The sequence below is a fragment of the Solea solea genome, chromosome 11 (genome assembly GCF_958295425.1).
Source record: "Solea solea chromosome 11, fSolSol10.1, whole genome shotgun sequence".
In the NCBI taxonomy this organism is placed as follows: Eukaryota; Metazoa; Chordata; class Actinopteri; order Pleuronectiformes; family Soleidae; genus Solea; species Solea solea.
The window spans coordinates 9,618,477-9,642,988 of record NC_081144.1 but is presented as its reverse complement, the minus strand read 5'-3'; the positions used below and the strand labels follow the sequence as shown (position 1 = coordinate 9,642,988).

Sequence of the window (24,512 nt, the reverse complement as noted above, 5' to 3'; positions counted from 1 at the left end):
AACTTTGTGACATGACAACATTATCATGCTGTGGCATCCAAGTGATGATTGATTGGTGCTAAATGACCCTGATTATGCCAAGAATCCAATCAGCGCATAGTTTTAGTGTTAAATTCTGATGAGGATGAATCATGTCGACATAATGAGACTGTCGCGACTCCCCTTGATCCTGTCCCTCCCTCCCTCCCTCCCTCCCTCCCTTGCTCTCTCTCTTGCTCTCTGCATGTGTAAGTTTGATGAGATGCTCATGTGCATGTGACTGCAGGTTTGCATGACTGAGTGTTCTGATTGGTCCTGGAGAAAGGGTTCTACTTTAAGACGCCTGATCTTCCCAGCTACAGTGGATGTATTCTCTCAAACCTTTAAAATGGTTCGCTGGTGAGAGCATGGGAGTTTGGAAGGAGTCATTTCATTCATGTTGCGATCAGGCCTGAACGGAACAGCGACAAAGTTCTAGTTAAATTATTTTTGCATGGCAACAACTGTCTTGATCAGGTTAATATGATTTGTTCTAATGAACAATAAGAAAAACTTTGCCACTGTATTTGAATGTTACTTACTTACTCACTGAAAAGACGGTGCGGGTGGAAAAACTATTTCAATTATGTCTACAGTAGATTATCAACAGAAAGAAGTAGTCTCACATGCAGAAACATCTCATTGCTTTTATCAAGATTGTTGTTTTTCATCAGTGTGAAAGGTGGTAGTTATTGACATAATTGCTTATTCATTTAGACATGAAAAAATAGTTTAAATAAATATATATTATACATCAAAAGAACTGAGAGCAAATGTATATCAAATGTAAAATGCACCACGTGGTCTATCCCTCTCTGTGACGGTAGTGTGCCACCCTGTGTTTGCATGCAAGACTACACTTTTGGTATTGAGCTGTCTACCTGATGTGTGGTGGGGGAAGCACTTTCACCTAATAGGGAAACTGGGTCCCCTTAATTCAGCCTTAAACCAAACAAAACAAAAAAAAGTCCATAATATCATTGCCTGCACTGCTACATTTATCACATGTTTTCACTCTTTTTTTTTGAACATTTTAGCTGTGATGAAGGTGTAGGTTTCCTGAAGATTCCCTGATTCTCCTTGACGACAACAGGATGTAAACAAGACTAACAATGCATCTACACTTCGGATATAGATATAGATATAGATATATGTATGTATATATGTAAAAAAAAAAAGAAAAAGAAAAAGCTTCTTAAGGACAAACACTTTCTTGCTTAATGCAGAGATATGGAAGAGACAAGGTAAGCCTATTCTTAAAGGGAGTGCAGACGCAAAAAGCCCTCATGCTGATGATGTACAGATATGTGAGGTAAAATTGGCAGCCATATGATACACAGCATATAGTATTTGTTATTCTATATGCTTCATATCTGGTTACAAATGAGTAAAAACACATTCCACTGTGTCAGGTGGGGAGAGTTAAGGGTTCAGAGTGATTTGCTCCTGGATTAGTTTTCAGTCCCATCTTCTCCTCAAAATCCTCCAGCAGATTCAAAAGGCAGTGCTCTGTATCATCCCATAGGCTGTAAACAGTTTGCGCAGGAGCTCTTTCTTCTCCGTCTCAGGCAGGAAGCACGACTCTGCAGACTTTATGTTCTATGAAAAGTAAATTTAAAAACAAAACAAAAAAGGTGTGCTGTAAGTTTATAATTAGTTTCAAAAACGGAGCCATATCTGTGTTATTGATTTAACATAATTGTGCTTATGTTCCCTGGTTTTTCTTAGGGCCTTTTGTCACAGCCGTCATGTAAGCAGCAGTCCTTCATCAGCGAGGACACCGATTGGCTAAACACAGATCAATTCACAAGGCAGCCTGTGAGTAGATTTGTGAAGAAGGCTACTGCTGCATACCAAACTTACAGTTACAAACGCACATTTGTTTTCACCCTCTGACAACTCGGCTGCACACTGCTTATTCAATATCTGGTTATTATTACACACAAATCAGATCAAATTCTTACTGGATTGTAAAGCATCTTAATGTACGTCTGCCAGAGGGAAGGCAGAACAGAGTCACTACATATTTCTACAGCTTCTTATTTACTTGTCTTTGTCAATAATGGGCTGAGTTGGATGAGAACACCTTTTATATCACTTTCATAACTGTAAAGTAAATTGGTGATCTAGTCAGTTCGAAAAAATACTTGCCTACTGGACCTTTTTAAAAACACTAATTAAATCACTTGAATTCTTCCTCAAGTTGCCATGGTGATATTGCTAGTCCAGTTGAGTGTATAAAATCACAATGAGGGTGATCTTTAGAAATGCTGGTGAGCAGATTTTCTGTCACTTTTGTGCCTGTTTCTCCCGTTTCTCCGTCTTCTTGCTAAGCTAAATTCATTACAAAAGAAATAATATTTGAACCCACTGCACATGTAAACCTGGTGAGACTGGTGCATAACACTGTTTAAAATACTCCTTTCTTTATTTTTATTGTTTCACATTTTTATTTTTTGAATGTCCAGTGTGTAATTTGGCAAAAATGTTATATAAAATAATTATACTAATACCTTTACTGTCTACAATGTACATTCCACATTCTATTTTAACACATTTTTTATAGTCTTAGAGTAAATATCTTTATATATTGTACATTTTTGGTAATGCATGTTTATTATTTATTATCTTTATCTTTACTGTCTTTGCTGCTATAACATTGTCATAAGCCGTGTTTCCACTGGTACATATTTCTTTGCGTTTTCTGGAATAGTACCAAAATAATCGCCCCAACCATTCTATTTTTCAGTTCCCTTCCCTTGGGAAGGGTGAGGTGAAGAGACATTTAGCTGCAACATGCAGCTTCGCCAGTAGAGGTCGCCAAATCCTACACACTGTACTTTTAAGTGTTTAAGCTCCTGTTTCAATACTACTATGAACTACTCCTTTAATTATTGAAGCGTTCGATCTCACCACTCGTTTGAATTCCTCCTCAGTGAATCCCATGTACTTTTGCACTGTGGCGTAGTCGAGGTGCAGGGTTGAGTTGAAGATCAGAGGGTCATCGGTGTTTAGGGAGTAGTTAGCCTTGTCCTTCCTGAACCTGCGCAGACAAAAAAAATGCACAAATTCTATTTTAATGCAAGTTCAACACAAATGTGTCATCATGTTTAAAAAAAGAAAAAGAAAAAAAAGTCTCTCTCACGTTATGACTGGATGCTTCGTGAAGTCTGGGTCACAGGCACCTGTCAGTTTACTGGAAATAGGACACACCTGCAAACAGATCAGGAAAACCCAATAACCAGCTGTTCTACTTCTAGTTGTGGTATTCAAGTGTCCACTAGAGGTCACTGTGTCACCACTTAAGATTAAGCGACTGCCAGTGAACTGGATACAATAAATAGCCCTGACTGAATGTCACTTTAATGATGACAATACCTAACATGTGATACTGAAAAGCCCACAATTCATTCAATCAATTACAAACCACTTACCACTCTAATTCATAACATGTTCAGGGATTCAGCTTTTCAATGACAAATGGTGAAAATGCAATAGTTCCTCACCTCAAAGTGCATGTTTTGAGCTAACAGTTTTTTGTACAGGGCTTGGTCCTCAAGTGTTCTGTAACCATGTCCAACACGTTCAGCTTTAAGCACTTCCACGGCCTACAATACGAGACAGGGTCACAACAAATATCTTCCACATAGTCATACATGTCAGCAGAATTTGCAGGTTTATTTATAGAGGCGCACTTGAAGCTGATGTAGCATTGGAGGATGGCTGGCTTACAGAGTGATCACTTTATTTTGGCAATGAGATCATACTGTGGATAGATAGATTGGATAAAGAGACAGTGAGGCATAGCAGCTGGGATATAATCACATATATGCACATCTATCTATTTATATGTATGTAATGTAGCGTGTGCTTTGGTTGCCAAACTAATTATCCAAGTAGATTTAAGACTTGTTGACACAAACTATGGCCAACAACAAAAATAAAACAGTTCTCTCTGCTGCTTTAGTAATGTATGCTGTTGCAACTTGAACAAATTGTCTCAGTTACAGTTATTTAGTCAGACAATTTCTCCACCACTCACTTCAGAAATGTCCTGTGTCATTTTTTTGAGCAACTCACCTCCTTCACGACAGAGGCCGGGCCCACCTCTCCTGCATGTACCGTCCTGTGGATCCCACAGCGCACCGCTTCCTGTTGGGGGGGGGGGGAAAAACCATCACGGAGCACATGAGCGACCGAACAACACAACCAGCACATCTAACGTTTACATTAACGCCACTACATCATGTGCTGAGGTGTTTTATCACTTTCTTTTGTTTGGTTCAGTGGCACGGAGAGAAAAGAATATCTCCCAACATGATAAAACTAAACAAAAATGAGACTGACCTCTAGTTTGAACATGGGTTTTCATTTTCGTGTTGTTAACCTTGAACAGCAGTGTAGCTTGCTGAATTTGCACACATGTATCAGGAAGTTACATATTCATGAAGATAACCTTCAGTATTCATGTGGACTCTGCTCCGTCTCTTCTGATTCTCGTTGTCAATTGAAGAACATTTCAAAAATCTAAAACTAGATGCTTTAAAACCATGTCATCATATAACGACATGCACACACCATGAGGAATTAAGTACATTTCTAATTATGTCTTTCAAACAGTTCACATACATTCCCCTAAAAAAACTATTTGATTTTATGAATAATAATTTCATTTTATGAATAATTAACAGTCAAACAATATAAGAGGTATTATAACACACTTGATTCTTGGTGTGTAAGGCTAGTTATCATGATACATGCAACATCCCCTAATACTATACACATCGTCACATCGACTTCATGGCCAGTCTATGAATTATTTACAATCATGTTTAACACACACCACTTAACCAGTTAACTTGGGGCAACGAAAGTATGTGAAGAATTTCTATTGCACACCTTCGTACCCACACGAGGGTTCACCTTTGCTCACCGCCACAGAAAACACATGAAAAGCGCATCATGAATTAACCCCGCACACTCTAGCCCATACTACAGCCATGAAAACAAGTGCTTTCAGTTGAGATTGATCTCTCTCTCTCGAGCACTGCAGGGTATCACGTGATTCATCTACATCATTTGTGATTCCCTGACAGGCAGAACTGATTACTTGTGTTGGGCTTTCTCTGAATTAATCAATAAATCGTGGCTGAAAACCAAATCGGATTTTTCTGAGAAGCTTTTTGTGTTAAGTGGAAATTTGGTCTGAACATTAGCTTTTGTTCCATACCGTGTTGTTACAGACGGTAGTAAATGTCCATTAGATTCAAACCACTGACAAATTTGTTTCATATGAACAGACGAAGCAACAGCAATATTTCACTCAGCTGCAAACAGGGTGTGACTGAAAACTGGTCATGCAGCAGTTTGATGGGATAAAGCTTTTTTCCCCCTCGCCTGCCCCTGCACTGCTTTGTGTGTACACAAACAAATGCCCCCTCCCTCAGGTCTGATAGTTTTACTTGACTGTCTGTTTTTAGATGAAGGGTGCAGCAAACAAATAATCTTACATCGCTTCGGTTCGCAAAGACTAAACAGAGGCAGAATGATATCACCAAAAAATCACCAGGCATTACACACTTCAGCTTTGAGACTTCATTAGATGTTAGAGAGTAAAGTTTGTTAAGTGTGAGGTATCACACTGTTGTCATCTCAGAGACATACATTAAATACATCCTCTGGAACATCTAGATATTGAGATATTTCACTGCATGGGTGAAAAAAAACTAAGACCTTTAACCACATTTCAGTCCGGAACAAATGGTTGGACAAGCAGACAGACTCTGCCATCCCTAAAGCCACAGACAAAAAAAAATCCAATGTATTATTGCCACAAAGCAGAGCTTCGTTCACTTTCTAAGGATTTCTCTTAATTGTTGGACTGGCTGCAGCCTGTGGGAACACGAGGTGAACTGTGTGCCTGTAAAACATGTGTGTAACCTCCAAATTACATAATACAGCATCAATAAAAATAATGGTTGCAGTAATTAAATGCCACCATACACAGTCTTCTTACTGTAAGTGAAATAATACACTGCTTTATTTGTTTGAGTAGTCACAATAATTATAATTATAATTAAAGCAATGTAAGATCACAGACTTAAATGAAATGGTAATGAGCATTACCTCTAATTGCTGCTGTTGCAATAACTGCGAGCGCTATGGGCTAATTCAGTAAAGTGATATTAAACACAAATAGAGTTTTTTAAGTCTTTTTTAATCTCCCCAATGCTTTCTGTGGCTACAGTATTATGTTGACGGCTCAGGAATCTCACCTCATAGGCCTTTCTATGGCCTGGATTGGCTTCACAGTTGAGTGACTCATCACCTGCCAGATCTATGGCCACCACTCCCTCGTGGCGATATTTCTTACACAGCTCTACGATGTCCATGGACCAGCCTGTAAATATTCAAGCAAGCTTGTTTAACTGCACAGTGCAGAGGACACTTCTTATTTTAAGGCGACTATGTTATATTACAGTATGTGAAGCAAAAATGTACGACAAAAGAGGGAGAGGGTCGAACTACAGACTGCGGCTGCAGATTAAACAAATAACTCATGCTACTTTGGTACAGTCCGGGTACTCCGGCTTCCTCCCACAGTCCAAAAACATGCAATGTGGGGATAGGTAAATTGGACACTCCAAATTGACCATAGGAGTGAGTGTGAGAGTGAATGGTTGTTTGTCTCTATCTGTGTGTGGCCCTGCGATGGACTGGCGAACTGTCCAGGGTGTACCCCGCCTATCGCCCGATGTAGCTGAGATTGGCACAGCACCCCCCGCGACCCTCTGGCAGAGGATAAAGCGGTAGATGATGACTGACTGACTGACTTTGGTACAGCCAGATTGTACATGGTGAATAGCTGTCATTGGTATTTCCCAATACGTTTTTAACTAGTGTATTTTTAGAGTCTGCTGAAAGCCATGCATATCCAAAACATCTGGTGATACTGTTGGTCTGCCAATTCAGAATAAATGAAAAAATGAATGAGTTGCCATGATTTTATGAAAACAACAGACCTTTCCTCTAGTTCTATGTTCACGTACTTCTAAAATCCTAACTTTAAAGCAGAGTGTGCCGTATCTGCACTAAAAGAGCAGGATCGGATGAGACCCAATCCCTACATTTCACGATAAACACCCGTTGTGCAGATGCATGGTTTTCACTGGATTACAACAATATGTAGTACAGGTTAGTGTGTTGTGTTTTATTCCTGGTGCTCCTGGTTGTCATTTCATAAGTGTGACTGTGAGAAAGCACAGATTAGACAGTACAAAGGACCCTAATCTCATAAAATGGTTGTGGCAAACAGGAGCATGAACAGTTCATTACTTGGCATGTGGCGCATGCAGCATAGAATGGACCTGGCTTTGATATTGAAGGCCCTCTCCCCCTTGCTCAGGCCCTCGTTGACCAAGTGCACCACCTCATCTGGGCTCAAGTCTCCTCTGAGGAAAGGAAACAGTGTGAAAGGAATCATTCAGTGAGGTAAACTAAACTTTTCCTCTCAACACAGGTTTCACCAGTCTGTCTTTATTTATAAACACATTCCTTAAATAAGCAATAATACGTATAATGTAAGTGTAAGTGTGACACATGCATATAAAGACTTACTCTACTTGGTTCCATGGTAAAGGATCCACTTTGGTGTTAGCCAGAAAATGTGGGCTGTATCTAACCTCAGCATAAATCACTCCTTCCTTTGCTTTGTCCTCGACAAACTCATAGGCGATCCTCTTTATGGCCTCTCTGTCCCCACTGTAAAACAGCAGAGAGAAAACACACACATACACTAAATAACAACACCCTCTGATAAATTTATCTAAGCAATAATTAATGAAACCATTACTACTGCTGATACATTATCTGCACAGAGACAGCTTTCGAAAAGAGCAGCATTAGAATTAGCACACTAATGTGATTACAGTGTACTAATCTCATTAGGGTGGGTTGTTTGACCCTTTGGTGTGACCAAGTGTCTAAAAAAAGGTTTATATTTTATTTAAGCGTTGCCTTGTGGTCACTATTGTAAAAATAAATACACACATACTGTATATGCTACACTGACGAAAGGAAATTACAGTTATGACATTGTGTGCCACTTGTTTAATGTGCTTTGACCAGGTCCGTCCCCCTTGTATGTAAACTTGCAGCTAGAAAAATGCCCGTTGACAACACACTCACTAAAGTAGACCACGCTACACCACAGTATAGTATAGTAATATTCATTATATGGTATAGTAGTTTCATAATTTCAACAAAGTTAGTTAGTAATAATTAAATAACGTCTGCCATTAATTGTTTTGTTTATTGTGTTTGTATGTCGCCCTATATTCACCATATAACCACAACAAAACAGATTTTCCCTGTTGATCTAACAGTGTAGTAATGTCACAATTTAATGTGTGTGTGTGTGTACAGTACAGTTATTCACATAAATATAGATGTATATGGGAAATGACAAAAAGGCAACCCTTTAAATTGTAGCACTGAAGGTGGCGTGTTGATAAATGTGGGTGCACCGAAAGTTTGTGCTGGTGTTTTAACAATTGTGTCACCGCATCACGGTATGGGTTAACGCATTAAACTCAACTCGTTCAAGTTAAATGTGAGATTTACGAAATACAATATATGCATGTCTATATAGTTAATAATGAACGTTATTTTCCTTTACTGCACTTCTTACTTTCACTTGATCAGCATCATCACAGTGAGCAGAACAAGTAGGAACAGAGAGATGTGAAATGTGATTACATTTAAAAATCACATTTAACCATCTTTTTGGTGTCTCAGGGGCTACCATTTAAAAATATGATTAGTTGATTAATTATTTATTTATCTGAAAAATAAAATAAATAATAAGTAAATAAATGCAGTCATCAACTTGCATTAATAATTTATTACTTAACTACTTAATTACTTTATTCGCTGCATCCCTCTATGGTTAGGTCAAAGTGATCCTATCTTAATCCTTGTTAAAAATGTAAATACAAGATCAGCTCCCAGGTCTTTTAAAGCCGGCCCTAATATTGCAAATATCATATTTTACAACTAAAACATTTCTGTATGTCTAAAGTTAATGAAATCACAAAGCAGTGTTGCCAAATGAGTTGAGGATTGACACCATTTCCATCGTTCCTCTAGACTCAAATGCACATTTCTGTTCTTAGTGTGAGAACAACACTGTTTTTCAGCCTTTACAATGAAAATGAATGCTCATCGCTCTGAATGCCCGTTGTTCTCCAGGCCTCCGTCCCAACACACATTCACAACATTCAGTATGAACTAAACTCAGCTAGTAAGTCCGCTGTGTTCAAGCTGTTTGGCTTTCAAGAGCCTCGATACAGAACGGTCCATTCAGCATATCTACACACTGCAGTCCGGCCACAGACCGCCATTGTTGAAAGATTTTACGGCCATTGTACATTTGAAAGACTGCATTTGGTCCTTTCTGAACTGTTCAGCGCTGTCACTTGAAGACTAAATATAAGACACAATGACACCTGAAAGGGTCCTCAGACAGTTTCCTCTCCTTTTCAATTGGTCTCCAAGGTGACACTTGATCGCAGTAATGCTGTGTTCCTGTACTGCATTTAAAATCAACCGCTCCTTTTGCTACAGAATTAATGCATTTTGCACACTGAATAACTGCAGTCATGTCTTAGACCCCAACGCCATCAATCACAGACTTTTTACAGCACACATAACTGTATTAAATGCACGTGATAAATTGCGGGACTGGATTTTGACCCTCATTGTAAACTTTCCTGACTCTTAATCACTCAGATTCTGCTCTTTGGACTCCCCGTCACCTGCTCCATGGGAAAACATCTTTAGTAATTATGAGGCCGAGTCATTGAAAATTACATGTCAGCACTTACGCAACTACGTGCATGTACTCGGCGAACTTGCCCAGGAACTTGGTGAGGGTTGCGGGCTCTTCAAGAATGATTTTTGACGTCATCTCCTCCACCGTGTTTGCTGGCAGAGAGATGCCACGTCTCCTAGTTTGAAAAAGGGGGCAAAAAAAGAGAGAAATGATTTAAGCACAGTGCTGAAATTTGTCACAATAATTTGCTTTCAGAACGGTGTGGCATATTGAAGCCAGCGCCATCAACTTAACAGCTAAATAATAAACAAATAAATGAGCCACTGACACCAGGATTTATTTGGACTAATTAGAAATTCTATTTTGTAAACACATACAGGATTTTGATTGAGTGCTTCAAAGATACTAGTTTTATGAGCCTGATAAAATATAAGCCTACACAGAACATTGTGGTGACTTTGAGCTTGTTGTTATAGAATCATGTACATTCACATTTTCTTTAAGAACCTACAGAGGTATAATACAAATGAAGGATCTTTTCTTTAAAATTTGGTAATTGAAGAATAAAATGAAAATGTTTCTAATAACTTAAATTACATTAAATTACACTAAATTACATTTAGCATTTCTGTGCAAGAATTTCTTGAGATATCAGCCGTTACACTCTGTTATTGTCTTCACAACGGATTGACATAACCCAAAGGAGCAGAGTTGTATTTTTCTCTTCTTATCTAAACAAACATGCATATATGATACAAGCACAAAACAAACACTTCAAATCCAATGTCAATATTAACGTACTCTTGATGTGATAACTTACTTGGCAATGTCAAGAATGGTCTGCACCCTGATGGCTCCATCGAGGTGCACATGCAGCTCAATCTGTGAACGACAACCATGAAAAATACGCAATTAGTCGAATGGATATTGAACAGTGAAGTGCACCTGAGTCTATGCAGTTTAAACAAAAGAAAAAACGGAGACATATGAGATACGGGTGGAGACAATAGAAGGAAAAAAAAAGTCACACTTGCAATTAAAAATAGAATTCTTCTAGTGTAGTTATGGACTTCAGATTCAAAAACATCCCATAACCACATTAAAATTGCAAGAATACAACAATAATTTAAACATTAACAACCAGATAGCTATAGCTCATCCAGAAAGCTGCAGCTTGAAAGTGGAGCACTTCACACACGCTCCCTAAATTGCTGCAATGGCTTTCTGTGTCCAAACAATAGCTTTTACAATCCTATTACTTTCCCATTACGCAGTAAACACATCAACTTAATACAAGATATAAAACATTCAGAGCCATCAGGTCATCTGGGAAAGATTTACTCGTTGGTTCCAAATCAGTACAGACCAAGATGAAGCAACTTTTGGCTTTGCTTGTTTTCCTCATCTGTGGAACAAGCTGAATGGATGCTGAGACCGACGCTTTATTTACACTAGGGTTTACGACACTATCATTTGCTGCAGCCTTTAGACATGTTTTTGTCTCTGAGACGTACTATCATACTTGCCTTGCCAAGTGCTAAAACCTGAGCTGTGTGCAAGAGCGAGCAGTGACTGTGTTTTGGCTGCAGCCCCTCATGAATGCAGTAGGCATGACAAGGCAACGAGTGGTGAAAAGGCCAGGGGTGCCAGAGAGGGGTCAGAGAAGACTGAGTGTTCTGGCTCTACTCGCCAATGACACATGTAAAATCTCATCCCATCCTTCAACAGCTAAGACACAATCAGTCAGAGCAAGATTCAAGACTTTCCCAGCGTGAGACATTTGTTAGTTGGGAGTGGTGATGAAGAAGGAGGAAACAAACACAGAGATTGAAATCAGCACTAAGTCATTAAAAGAAGCAGTTAAAAAAAAAAGCAATACCTGTGGTGATCCACAGCAGCAATTAATCAAATGTTCTTAAAAACAAGTAATTCTATCTTCCTCTGCCTCTTCCTGCTGCCTTTAAGGCCCTCAAACATCCTCTGACTGTGAGGGATGGGATTCCACACAAAATGCCCTATTATTAAAATGACATATATTAAAGGTTTGCTTCTCCATGATATCTGATTAAGGTCGTTGCTGTGCTGATTTACGTGAATTGAATATAAATGGGTGTTTACATATGAAATAGCCATCAAGTACTCTAAAGCCATAGCACTTGGGAAAAGTAGTGAGCTCAGCAACTAGTTATTCAACGGTAAATTAAGCTCGACTGCACAGTCGCCAACACCCTGAAGAATGTAGCAAGGGATGTTACACATACATGACAAAAGCAGCTTATTACGTCAGAAGCTTCTTCATGTTGAAACCACTTTATGTCCGTTTAATGCTTTCTTAGTGTTGAATGTACTGTAATTGTCAGTCAGATACGAGGGTTAGTTACAATAGAATAATAAAACAGCTTTATGACATACAAATCTAATGATACTATGAGCTTGTGTTTACATGTTGCTCTGTGGAGACCGATGCCAGTCAGCTTGAATTGTGTCGCAATTAGTCAGATATGTTCATGATGTGCTTTCACCGTGTTCTTTTTAGAGGAGGAGACAAACCTGTCAAACCTGTAGACAGAGTTAGAAAGATGCTTTTTCAGTATCTTCCATTCAACGAGTGCATTGGGTCTTGTGTAAGTGAAATCTCACTCTATGCCTCGCTCAATTCCTGCAGAAAACTGTTACTCCCATTACTCTGAGGCACGTACACACGGACAAGGACATCTCCCCCCAGGTCTGTTCATACTCAAGAACAGAGAAATGCGTTCCCTCTCCCAGGGCTGTGAGAAAAGAATGACGTCATTATCTTTCGTGCAGCACCCATTTGTGAATTCTTGCAGCTTGTTCTTGACACAACATCTGGGCAGAACTTTCTTTCTTGTGAGGTGGTGTCCAACAAGTATTGTGCAATTGGCCAGAAATTTGAAGTGGGCGTGGTTAATTTGGAATAGTTGTCTGTCCTTATGAGAACTTCCCAGGAGTTCAGCACTTGAGTTTCTGTATGAAATGTCCTGGCCAGAACTAACTTTGTTCTTGTTCTTATCACCTCGACAGAAAGAACACATTTCTGTGTTCTTGTGGAGTATGTACAGGCCTTTAGCCTTGGCTAATCTGACGTTATAATAATGTGTTTTTGCTCAATTTAATCATCAGTCAGTCCACTTTTACTTGAGAATTGTTCAAATCTCAAAATACTGACTAGTTCTCAGCTATGGAGGTGAATTACTGATTGTATAATATGTTGCTGCTGCCGTTTTATCTTGTCAATCTGTCTCAATGCAACCTTAAATGCTGTGAGTCACAAACAAAAGATGTATGGAGTCCAATGTTTATGAAGTTTAATGGTCTGCATGCTAGCTCAGTGTCCTATCAATACAAGCCATTTACCATGTACACAAATACAGTCCTGCCCTCACTCTCTCCCTCTTTTTCTATCAGGAGTCTGCTCTTTTTTCTGCTTTTCTCTGCTTCATTTCCTCAGGGTTTTTGTGTGTGTTTTTGCATCTAGGTAAGACACATTTTTGGCACAAAGACATCACAGCTGGCAACGTGTAGGAGCAGGTTCATCTTCTCGCAGGTGAGCAGGTAAACTGTTAATAAAGTGCACTGGAAGCACTGAGGTCGAGTGATGTTGACTATGGCTCCAGTGTGTCATCCAGCCATATTTTTAGACACGCCGCAAGAAAATCCCAAACAGACTTGTTTTCAGTCTTTACTCCATAATTCTTTCTTTGTTTTCATCCACTTTTTTCGAACATAATAAAGTGTGAAGAGGAGAAACACACACACACACACACACACACTGAAAGCCGCTGTGTACAGTGCATGTTTGTGTATGTCTGTGTACAGAAGCGTGTTATTTCAGACTGCTCAGAAAAAATAGCTTGTCTGGATGCTACAGTTCTACTTGATTAAAAAAAAGAAGTAAAAAAAAAGAAAAGAGCTGAGCTACAGAAAAGTTATATCGGATGTTGCACCTTTGAGAAATTTAGTTTCACTGTGACTGTGGCTTCCCTATTGGCAACAATGATTTCTGTGTGAAAAAGGGGAGTAAGCATTTATGGATCATTGCCTTAATGCCAATGCATAGCAACTGACTGATAACAAAGCAGGCCCTTCCTTTTGTATTTACTTAACTTGTCCCAACAACAGCTTTTGATCTCTGTGTGTGACAGATAACCATGACATCAGATGTTTCTAACCAGTTGTTGACAACAAGAAGTGATGTGTGTTTGTGAAGATCCATTTGTTTACGTCTGTTTTTTCCTCTCAATAGCCTGGTGTTGGCCTGTGATAGTGGAGCGTCGGAGCTGTTCCAGACAAAGCACAGCTGGTCAACACATCTGCAACGTCAAGAAACACTGCAGCACAACACCCACACACACACACACACACACACACACAGAGCACTTCCTGTAGGACATCGCGTAAGGTGACTTTCAGTTGGTGAAATTCATGATAAATTTAACCTGCATTTCAGCAAACTCAGTGTGTTATTGAGCCTCCTGTTAATCATACACACACACATATATATATTTATATACTTTTTTGTATAGATATTTTATAAAACAAAATAACAATAATCATAGAGGATACTAATAAGGGATGAGAATGTGCTTTTAATGCTTTTTAATCTATAAAATTGACATAAAATGCATTTTTTAATACAAAAAAATTATTTTTTAAGCAGATAATCAATAACTGGAAAAAAATATTACTAGATTCACAGATAATAATTTACTCTTCAACATCTTGTACATATCTTACTATACTGTGGTTATATTGAGTACAATCATGGATGTTGGACTGATGAAGGTCACTGTAGCAGTGAAATGACCCCATAGGTGGTTTCAGTTTTACTACAACTGATCAATATTTAATAAGATTAATTCTGCGAGCAGCCACCACTCCCTGAAGACTCTCCTTTTACAATTCATGAAGCGTCGCTCACAGTGTGTGCGACGACAAAGAGCCCCTATCTCCCTCCACCTCGCTGTCATTGAAACAGTCATTTACTCTACCTTTATCAGCTCCGATGAGATTTGCATGTACAGAGATACATGCTTGCTTATCTTGCAGGACTCCAAAGGGCATGGGTGAGTATACATGTCATGCTTGGGTGCCTGAGTTGCATGTCAAACTACAGTACATTACAGGTACTTTCCAGGCTTTTATTCTACAGCTCAATTGTCCCAAGCAGCCAATGGAACAAATGCCAATTACAGTACAGTGGATGAGATGTTTCACCTCTCATCCAAGAGGCTTCTTCACTTTTAGCAGAACAACTGAAATCTGACATCTAGAAAATCCATATGCTACTTGTTTATTGATTGACTTTCGGGTCTTCTTCTATGACATTTAACGGCAGCTTGCATCCATGATGTTGCATTACTGCCATCTTCTGGAGTTAGAAAGCTCCTACACCTACCCAGTCCATCATCATATCTTACTCTGTCATGTTCTTATCTCCTGTCCCCTGTGTGCTCATTTAAAGCCAGTATATGGGATTCCTTTCATACCACAAGTGTGCTTTAATTTTGTTTTCTGTGTCAGTGTCAACAACAAAATAGTCAATGTTTGCATCCCATTGGTGCAGCTTGTCAACATTAAGACAAAGACCTCCCCCTTTTAAACACGGATATAAAACGGAAAGAAACGAGTAAGTCATTTAGTTTTGCACAAGGTGTCATGTTCTGTCCTTTTTTTTTTTTTATTAACCGGTCCCCTTCTTTGTGTCACACTGGCTCAAACTGTGTTTACGCATCCCAGCGTGCGCGTAAAATCACACACAACCCCCCCCGCGTGTCTGTGAATAAATCAGTAATTCACCGCGTTTCCAGTCTAAATGGAGTGGAGTGCGCTCGTGTCAGTAACGTACCTTTGGCTTGTTGAATACCACTTGGTCAGGAGAGTGCTCGGCCATGGTGGAGAGCTTAATGTGGCTGCTGGTGAATGTGCCGGTGCACAGAGCGCTGAGGAGTGGAGAGCCGACGCTTATCGCAGCGCGTCTGGCTATAAGCATGACTCAGATGTGGACACGCCTTTTGTTCGTTCAACTGCTGTATGAAAAAAAAAAAGGGAGAAAAAAAAAGGCACGAGCAACTGCTGCTGCCGTACAACTCATAGAGAGAGAGACAGTGAGGAGAGTCCGCGGGTCCGTGCGCCTCAAACGTGTCGAGGACACTTCAGTCGGTTGAAGGATTAACGGTCCTGTTGAGCGGCAGCTTTGCACACATGTGATGAGACGAGAGCTTTACTGGGCTAATTAATTGCGTCGAACCATGTTATGAAACAAAATGTGGCTTTTATGTTAGAAATGTTCTTTCTCTTCTACTTGGTTGAAAAAAAAAAGTAAAGGTTATACTTTACTGTGATGGATGAGAATATGTCACAATCATGGACCTGTGAAAACCTGCGACCTTCAAAATATCCTCTTTGTGGATGATGGATGGTTTGTGGAAGTCACACAAACAAACAAACAAACTCATCTTTCCAAACACACTCACCTCTCATGAGCGCAGCTCAGAAACATGTTTACATGTTTGAGGAGTTCCCCATGAAAGCTTTGATCTCTGGGTAAAAAAAACACTGTCACTCATGTATCATGTATTTCTTTATTATTGTGTTCGTTCACTTCCCCATACAAAGTAAATATTGTATTACTGAGGAAGCACGGTTATAATGTTAATGTTTGAATTTAACAACTACACTAAAGACAAATATCTGGATTATTTAAATGATTATTAAAAAAAAACAACAGTTTCAAGATTCCACACATCATTCTGAAAAATGCACATGGTTTAGTGTGTTTTATGGTAATTTTTCTTTTTATACATTTTACATCACTAAGCTAAACAAACACTACAATCCTTTCGTCTATAACACTGTGAACAAGCACGATCCCCCTAATTATACGTTTCAGATTTCACCCAAATAAGCCTATTGTCTTTGATTGAATTGATCTTAAGTCCTTGAAAACATGGCAACGCTGGTGAAAACAGGTTGACTGAATGATGTTGAAGAAAGCAGTGAGTTATTTCTGACGTGCACACACACACCCTTTCATTCATACATAAAGTATCGGACAGCATTTCCTGCTTGCACAATATTTTGAAACATCCTGTCTCGAGAGGATGCTGAAAGTAGTCATGGTTTTTTTCTTCTTGACTGGGAGATTGTAATTCTTCATGATCAGCACATTCCACCAAGTCCGTAAAAAAAAACAAAAATGTCCCAGTTTATACAAAAGCTTTATCACTGACACCCATCAAGCGAGAGACTGGCTCCAGTCCATGGACCTCAGTGTGAGATCCTTGGGCTTGTAGTTTTTAGACTTTTGGCATCTTTAAAAATAAAATGCAAAAGTTGGGCAACAACATGTAGTAAATTATGTCTTTTCTGCATTTATTATTGTGCAATGGTTTCAGAAGTGGTTAAATCCAGCCAAGCCGAACCACATTATTGCTGTTTTGCGTGTCTGTTTGGTCTGCAGAACTTGAAATGTGAACCAGCAGTGTCATTAAATGAAACCGACCCTGCCAAAGACCAGTACCTCGTCATGTTTGTGCTGGACTTGCTTTGTTTTGTTTGCACATTTTTTTCCTTGCTTTTCTTAAACACAGGCATTGTTTACTTTCTAACAATCAGTTTGCATTAAGCCACATATAAAATATGATTGTCTCTCCCTCTGATCATGTTGACAGTGTCAGTGTTTTGTTGAGGTCACATTTCATCCGTGCGTGTGTGTGCGCGTGTGTGTGTGTGCACAAACCTTGACATTGTTTGCTATTGGTGTGTTTGCTATTGGTGTGCGCACTTCCTCACTTTACATCCCTTTTACTCTGTGCTATTATACAGATTAGGTGCTTTTGTGTTCTCTAAGATCTCAGACTGCACTGATACGTGTCCCTTCTTCCTCTCTTTGGCTAGAAATTCTAAAATTCTACAAAAGTCATGTTACTCAGGTTAAACTGAGTTTTCAGTGGCCCGGCTTATCGATGCTATCCAGTGTTAACATCACATGTGTCCCAGGTTTGTTTACTACACGACCATCACGCTGTGTTTTTGTCAATAAGCACCACCCTATGGTTGTAGCTCACATTAGACCTGGAGTGTTAAATGAATCCAGAGGCAATGTAATTTGATTTTGATACAAATCAATGGACAACATGGAAAACAAGTGCACACCCAAGTATCCACTCACTCATTAGTGTTTTAACAGTTGGCCGTTAGGGTTCCTAACCACGTTAACAAAGATAAGGGGGATTGTGCAAGCAGTGACTCTTGACATAAATAAGTTTTCTTATCTGGGTTTTCCCTGTGCTTGCAGTTTTTATTCAGAGATAAACCCTTAGACTCGTTTGAAAAAATGTTTTACAGAAGCGGAAGAAATAAAAATATGGAATAGCTGTTTTTCAGCATGTGAGAACAGTTGCTTGAGGAAAAAGAAAACAATACAAAGAAAACCTATTGTTCTAGTAAGAACCATAGCACAGTTTGAGAGTTTCCACAAACCATTACCTTGTAGACCACATAAACATAAACATATTTCAAACAGTAAATGCACTTCCCCGAATATTAAAAAAAATGTCCCATGAACAGAATCCCATAACTTGCCTTCTGTTCTTTCTAGCTGATACTTGATGAGAGGACTTATTTTACTCATAGCTCCGTCTGTATCCTGGTTACATCTTGTGTAAAACTGACATGTTGTGGTTTTACAGTGAGGTTCTCTTGGCATTATTTCCTGGCCAGGTGCACTGACTTTGAGTTTTGACTGTTGAGTTGATGTGTTTATTAATTCACCTCAGACCTGCCTTGTTAGATTTTGTCACCTTTAAGAACAGTCGAGTAATCAGTTCTGAATAAATCAAGAACATTGAATAGATTGATTCTATTTCGACACTTCACTCCGAGTGAGACAACACGTCTGCCCATTAAATAAGTAAGATTGAACCAAACTGAAAAAGCAATATGTGAGCTATTTTCTTTCATCTGTGTCTGAAAATATAATGTTGGTTAAGTGGTAAGGAAATGACTGCCTTTCAATGACGTTAAAGAGGAGGGACGAGGCCGTCCGGAGGAGACTGGGAGACTGGGGACATTGTGGATTTGCCAGCTATCTGAAAATTATAGATGGTCTGTGCCAGTGTGGACATCCAGAGATAATTAAACATGCTTTATTTTCATGTGGTCAATTCAAAAGAGAATGGCAACAGTTGTTTATCGAACTTTCATGTTTTCAAAAGAAGAATCATCACCGTGCAATTAAAGCATTTCTTCATGTGACTGGTCTTTATGGAAGATTATGAAGCAACAGAAACTTGTTTTTGTGATTAAGAAAATCAAACTATTCTTCCTCTTCTTCTTCCAACAATAATAATGATGATGATAATTTCAGGCTGGACTGTGGAGGGCAGCATTACGCCTCTCAAAGTTCTTAATCAAGCTCTTCTTCTTCTTCCTCTGCTATTATTTTGGGGCCGACTTTTTCTCCATTGATTTTCAGTAAAGCTGTAAAGAGTTCACACAGTGTCACTTATTACACAGCGCTAAGCATAACTCACACCTGTCATGTTGTAAGTCTGTGTAAGAGCAGGTTTCAATAAATCTGAGTGATGTGTGGCCAATGAATAACTTCACAATCCTTCACGTTTTCCCCACAGTCACCCATTTTGGATCTAAGCTGTTTCTTTTAACTGGTTGTAACTCATAACAGTAAAATGCTTCAACTCCATTCCGTCATCAGCTTCGTACACATGATTATGTCTAAAGACAGAGGTCATAAGTCCAAGTAAACCCAACACAACATCCAGAACCTTTGTTTGGGAAACTTTCTTCCTGTCCAGGCCCAGGTGGCTGTGACTTCCTGAGCGTCTCCACCTCAGAGACTCAACCCGGGCTCAATTTCTCCCTTTGTTTGCCGCAGGTGAGTTTTGCCAAACCAAAACACTCACTCAGTTGCAGCATGATAAGTATACAGAATATATGCATGTTTATATTAGATTAAAGCCCCCAAAGTCCTTTAACACGCCTCTGACGATAACTGAAGCAGTGATGAGGAATTCAGCAGTCGTTAACTATCAGTAATTCTCCTTCTGTAACGTGACGTGTGTTGATATGGTGTGACGGCTGTTGTGTAACAAAACTGTATAGATTCCTCTACGTTGCATCTGACATAACTGTAAAGCAGAAGATGAGTGCAAGCATAACATTGAAGTATAGTAATATAAAAGAAAATACATTATATTTTAAAATAATAGTATGGATCAGAACAAACAGTTGAGTGCAGGCAGCAGTGGTGAAACTTTCTTCTTTGGCCACTAGATGGCTCTATTTATTTCAATAATGTTCAACAACAACAGCACGACACAAGAGTTCCAGACTAACTGGACATTTGACACTACAGCAGTAATAAAGTACAAGATATAGCATAACAATTTATCTACCAAAAACATCCTTTTTTTTAGTATTTCAAATGTTCTTTTCCCTCTATGTCGCCACTCTATTTGCTTAGTGGATATTATCATCCGTGGCTACATGCAGTATTTTGGAACAGCATGAGGTGAGAGAAAGTGTCACAGTCAGCCACCGAGAAACACAATAAACAATGACTCACTTCATCCTATTCCTAACACACAACTTAGAAACTATGACCACCACCAGAAACTGAACACCAAACTACTCGGCAAACATTGTGAAGAGTCACAGTTCATGCTCGCAGACAGTTTCCTCACATCCTGATTACTCCCACTCACTGGCAACATCTGTGTCTTATCACCTGTAATTACTGGTGGTGTGCTTATGTCAGAGATGTGGTCACTTGTATTTAGATCCTTGCACTCTCACTACCTCAAACGGCGTCAGTTTTGCTACTCCAACATTCCTTTAGGGGTTTGTCTTATTTCATTCCTTGTAGAAATGAAGTGTCTGGCGCAGAGAGATAAGCATCGCAGGACACTTGTTAACACATGTGTGTCCAGTAGCGGTGGCCGCGGTCGCGCCGTGATTCAAACGTGTCAGCTCTTTGCAGATGCAGATTTTCCTTTCACCTGAATTTAGTTACAATCTGGGCTAAAACAGGGAGACTGTGTACCATGCAAGGAAGTGGGTTTGCTCGTGAATTGAGCCCTTGTTTCTTATTTATTTGTTCTGATTTATTTTTAGCAAGCAAAGCTGGAAATGGATGTGTTGTTGGTTTAGGTGTGTCACTGAATCCAGAAGGCTATTTCTGCAATTGGGTTCCTGCAATCAGCTCTCCACAAACAACCTCGTGAGCCTGAGCCTGAACCTGAACTCAGACAACAGAGTGAGCGGGTCACGAGATGGCAATATGCAAAGTCAAGTTTATGTGCAGAGCAAACGTGTCAATGTTACTGTTCTTTGACCATCTAGATCAGAGTGATGTTATTGGCATCAAACACGAAGAACAACAAGTAAAAACAAAGTTATATAAGATATAAAATGACAAATTTACATTAAAAATGTGTTCCTAAATCAGCAACAACTTTACGATCAAGTACAAGCATTAAAAGCATGTGTCAATAAAACTGAGGCTGATAGGAATGCTGTTCACTTTGAGGCTTTTTAGTCAAATTGTCAAATTAAAACGTCAAACGAATGAAAATAAGCCAAATTACATTTCAATCTGGGGCTTGGCAATATTGCCAGTAATACAACCTCGAATGTTTGACCACGGAACAAATGGAAGTGTGAGTGTATGTAACATTCACCTCAAAGGTAAGAACTCACTTAAGTCTTTAGGATGTATTATGTTCATCTAATATTTGAAACAATTGAGTGTGGACCCACGTCACATGGAAAGACTGACATGTTTATATAATCACCTGTCAGAAATCCAACAAACAAAACTGTCCAGCTGCATGAGTTCACGTGTCCTCTGTCAATAGAGCAACATTTTTTGTGTTTAGCGCGTTTGTTCCACAGACAGTTATTTCTTTCCTCCCTGACACATTTGTCAGTGCAGCTGCCATGACGAGCTGGTGTGAATGAGAGTCTGGACGCTCCGTGCTCGTCTTTTGTCGCTGTAGACACGGCAATGACCTCGCCCCCGTGTACGTCAGGCGCTGACCTTTGATCGGGATGATGTCGTTATCATCAGCTCTGGGTGTTCCTGTGGCAACACTGTTGGATTTTCACATAGCGAGCTGGAATGCCTGGAATCTAGGTGTCATTTTAAGGAAAACATTTTCTGCTCCGGCTTGGCTGTGTGTGTGGCTGTGTGTGTGTGTGTGCCATAGCTGCTTCCATCTGGACCACATCTTGACACATTAATCATATAAATGGCAGCAATACGCACATGCACAAAGGACTTAGACAATGAAAGAATTCCTTTACTCTGGTATGTTTCCATTTTGTGGTTTTTGATGTTGTTCTCAGACATTTTTAGACTCCTGGTGTGTGGAATTTTGTGATTACCATATTTAGTCTTTGGCTGAATATCTCGACTGAATTGCTTTGTCGTTTGGGATATATTTAGGCCCATTTAAAGTGAATATTTCCTGCACACTTATAGGATTTCCTCTTCAGACTGTTCAAGACTGTTTCCAAGGGAAACACCTGGACATTTAAGAGATGAAAGTACTTTTGCTTTTCTCATGTTATATAAATGGTTGATGATGTCTGTATTTACTTTTCTAGTCTTGATGACAACTCAAAGCACTTTACACTACATGTAGTGGCGAAGGTACACTTAATTCCTGAGCCACTGAATAGTCGTTAGCTGTAAGCAGGTTCCAATTGGCTTGAGGCGTAGGTACTGTTTTAATTCATCAATCACGAAGGCGAGAGAGATGTGTGTAGGGTTTGCATATTTATTTCCACTTGCCGTACATCCAAGTTACATTTCTATCCACATGTATCCAAGCTTCTTCACGATATACAACACATAGAAATATTCCCTTGATGTTCCAGGTTGTGAATGACGATCTATAGATTCCAACAGTAAGACAACGCAACCTAATGTCACATCGTGACCTGACGATCAAAACACCTTTTTACACAAAAACTTAGCACAGCTTCTAAAACAGACACATCCTGGCTGCTTGATATTTTTCAGTACATATCTTCCAATCCCTTTATGAGAAGGTCCACAAAGCCACATTCCTTTCCTTCATTGTAACAAGAAATCTTGCACCAACCACTAAAACTAAACTAAAACTAACTCAATTCTGCCATTCACACGTTTTCACTCAAACGTTCATACAGTGCATCTATATGCATCACCTTTTCTGTCGCACATCTATCATATATCCATCATATCATATCCCCATTATCAACCTGGGCTTAACCCTTAGTGCTCACGCAGCACAAATCTGTGCCACAGGCGCACCCATGGTAAATTGCAGCTCCTTATATGGACATCCTGGGGGTGTGTGTTTATAGGTCACACATTTTTGTTTGTCTTCTTATGTGTTGTTGAGTCAAAGTTATGATTAGTTTTAAATCAAATTTTAATAGTGATATAAAGTGGCAAAAATTGTACAGAAGTCACAAAATAGTTTAGTATTTTATTTTTGTTCATAAAAACGAGCCGAGCGAGCTTTGAACTGTGACATATTTCCAAATTTCACAAATTCAAACTGATTTTAAACATTACGAGGACTTTTTGCTTAGGTGTATTTATATAGTTGGTTTCATTGGATCAGATGTCCTAGGTTGTGCTGGACAAAAAAAGAATATAAGACACAGACATATTGCACATTCTTATAGCCTCTGTATATTGTTGTATGTTTAAACCTAGTAATGGGGAAAAAGCAGCCTAAATGCTCAGGGACACATTGGCACGCAGACAAGTGTAGCTGGGGATCTAACTTCAACCTTCCAGTTGGAAGATGGTCCGCTCTACCACTGAGCCATGGCCACCTGTGTCACTTTGACTTTTTCCTACTTTAAAGGTCATACATTTTCCATGACAGAGGTTGAAAACTGCTCTTCCACATTTCCTAGGATCAGAAGATTAAACATCCTGTTATGGTGGTGAACGGTCACTAAACACAAGGAATCTTTCACAAAGTCATTTAGCGCTGCTATTTCTTCTTCTTCTCTTAATGAATTACAGCCGGCTGTGCTTCCTTCTTGCCAGTTCACGTTCAAAGTTCTCTATGGCAGTTCAAAGTTCCAGCTCTACTATAAAGCCGAGATGACGTATAGCGACACTGTCTGCTCTCAGGAAATCCACGTCCTTTTTAGAGGAAGGTATTTGGGCTCGGAATTGGAAAGAAAGACGGAAGAGAAGTAGACGGAACAGAGAATGTGAAGCTCAGTCTGTGACCTCAGGGTGTGGTGGTGAGCGAGCGATGGCCGTCATTATGTTACCTCTGTAAACGCTTTACTGGAATAATGAGTCAGGACAAAGCAGTACATCAACATAATGAAGAGACTACAACTCACACGTGGTTTCTGACTTAAGACGTTTTTTTTTTTCAATATTTGGTTTTCTATTTCCAACTGTTCCAACAGTCATGGCTAAGTCACAGTCACGCCTTCCCTGAAAGTATTCCTGCAGGTCTGGCAGTGCCAGTGAGCCAATACTAGGAAACCTCAGACACTGGGGCTGCTCCGCATGTTATATGCATGTGTCTGATGTTGCCCTGGAAAAAGATTAGAGTCAGCGCTCACACTGAAATCATTCTCAGCAAGTTGGCACGAC

General features: G+C 39.5%; 1 protein-coding gene across 1 annotated transcript; it reads right to left on the bottom strand.

Moving 5' to 3' along the window:
- Positions 1-645: 645 nt before the first annotated feature.
- ada (adenosine deaminase) lies at positions 646-16,255 on the bottom strand. Its single transcript, XM_058643959.1, has 11 exons — positions 15,720-16,255; positions 10,671-10,732; positions 9,903-10,025; positions 7,636-7,779; positions 7,354-7,469; positions 6,294-6,418; positions 4,099-4,170; positions 3,525-3,626; positions 3,164-3,231; positions 2,932-3,061; positions 646-1,617 (listed from the first exon to the last, which is right to left on the bottom strand). The coding sequence occupies exons 1-11, from the start codon at positions 15,861-15,863 to the stop codon at positions 1,513-1,515; spliced, it is 1,191 nt and encodes a 396-aa protein (XP_058499942.1). The 5' UTR covers positions 15,864-16,255; the 3' UTR covers positions 646-1,512.
- Between the last annotated feature and the right edge of the window lie 8,257 nt (positions 16,256-24,512).

Bases quoted from the DNA above. Each gene is read 5' to 3' on its own strand.
- ada (XM_058643959.1), bottom strand. From the start codon at position 15,863: ATGCTTATAGCCAGACGCGCTGCGATAAGCGTCGGCTCTCCACTCCTC. The intron at 10,733-15,719 runs GTACGTTACTGA...TGTCGTTCACAG, and splicing joins TGGTATTCAACAAGCCAAAG to ATTGAGCTGCATGTGCACCT. The intron at 4,171-6,293 runs GTGAGATTCCTG...CCCCCCCAACAG, and splicing joins GCCATAGAAAGGCCTATGAG to GAAGCGGTGCGCTGTGGGAT.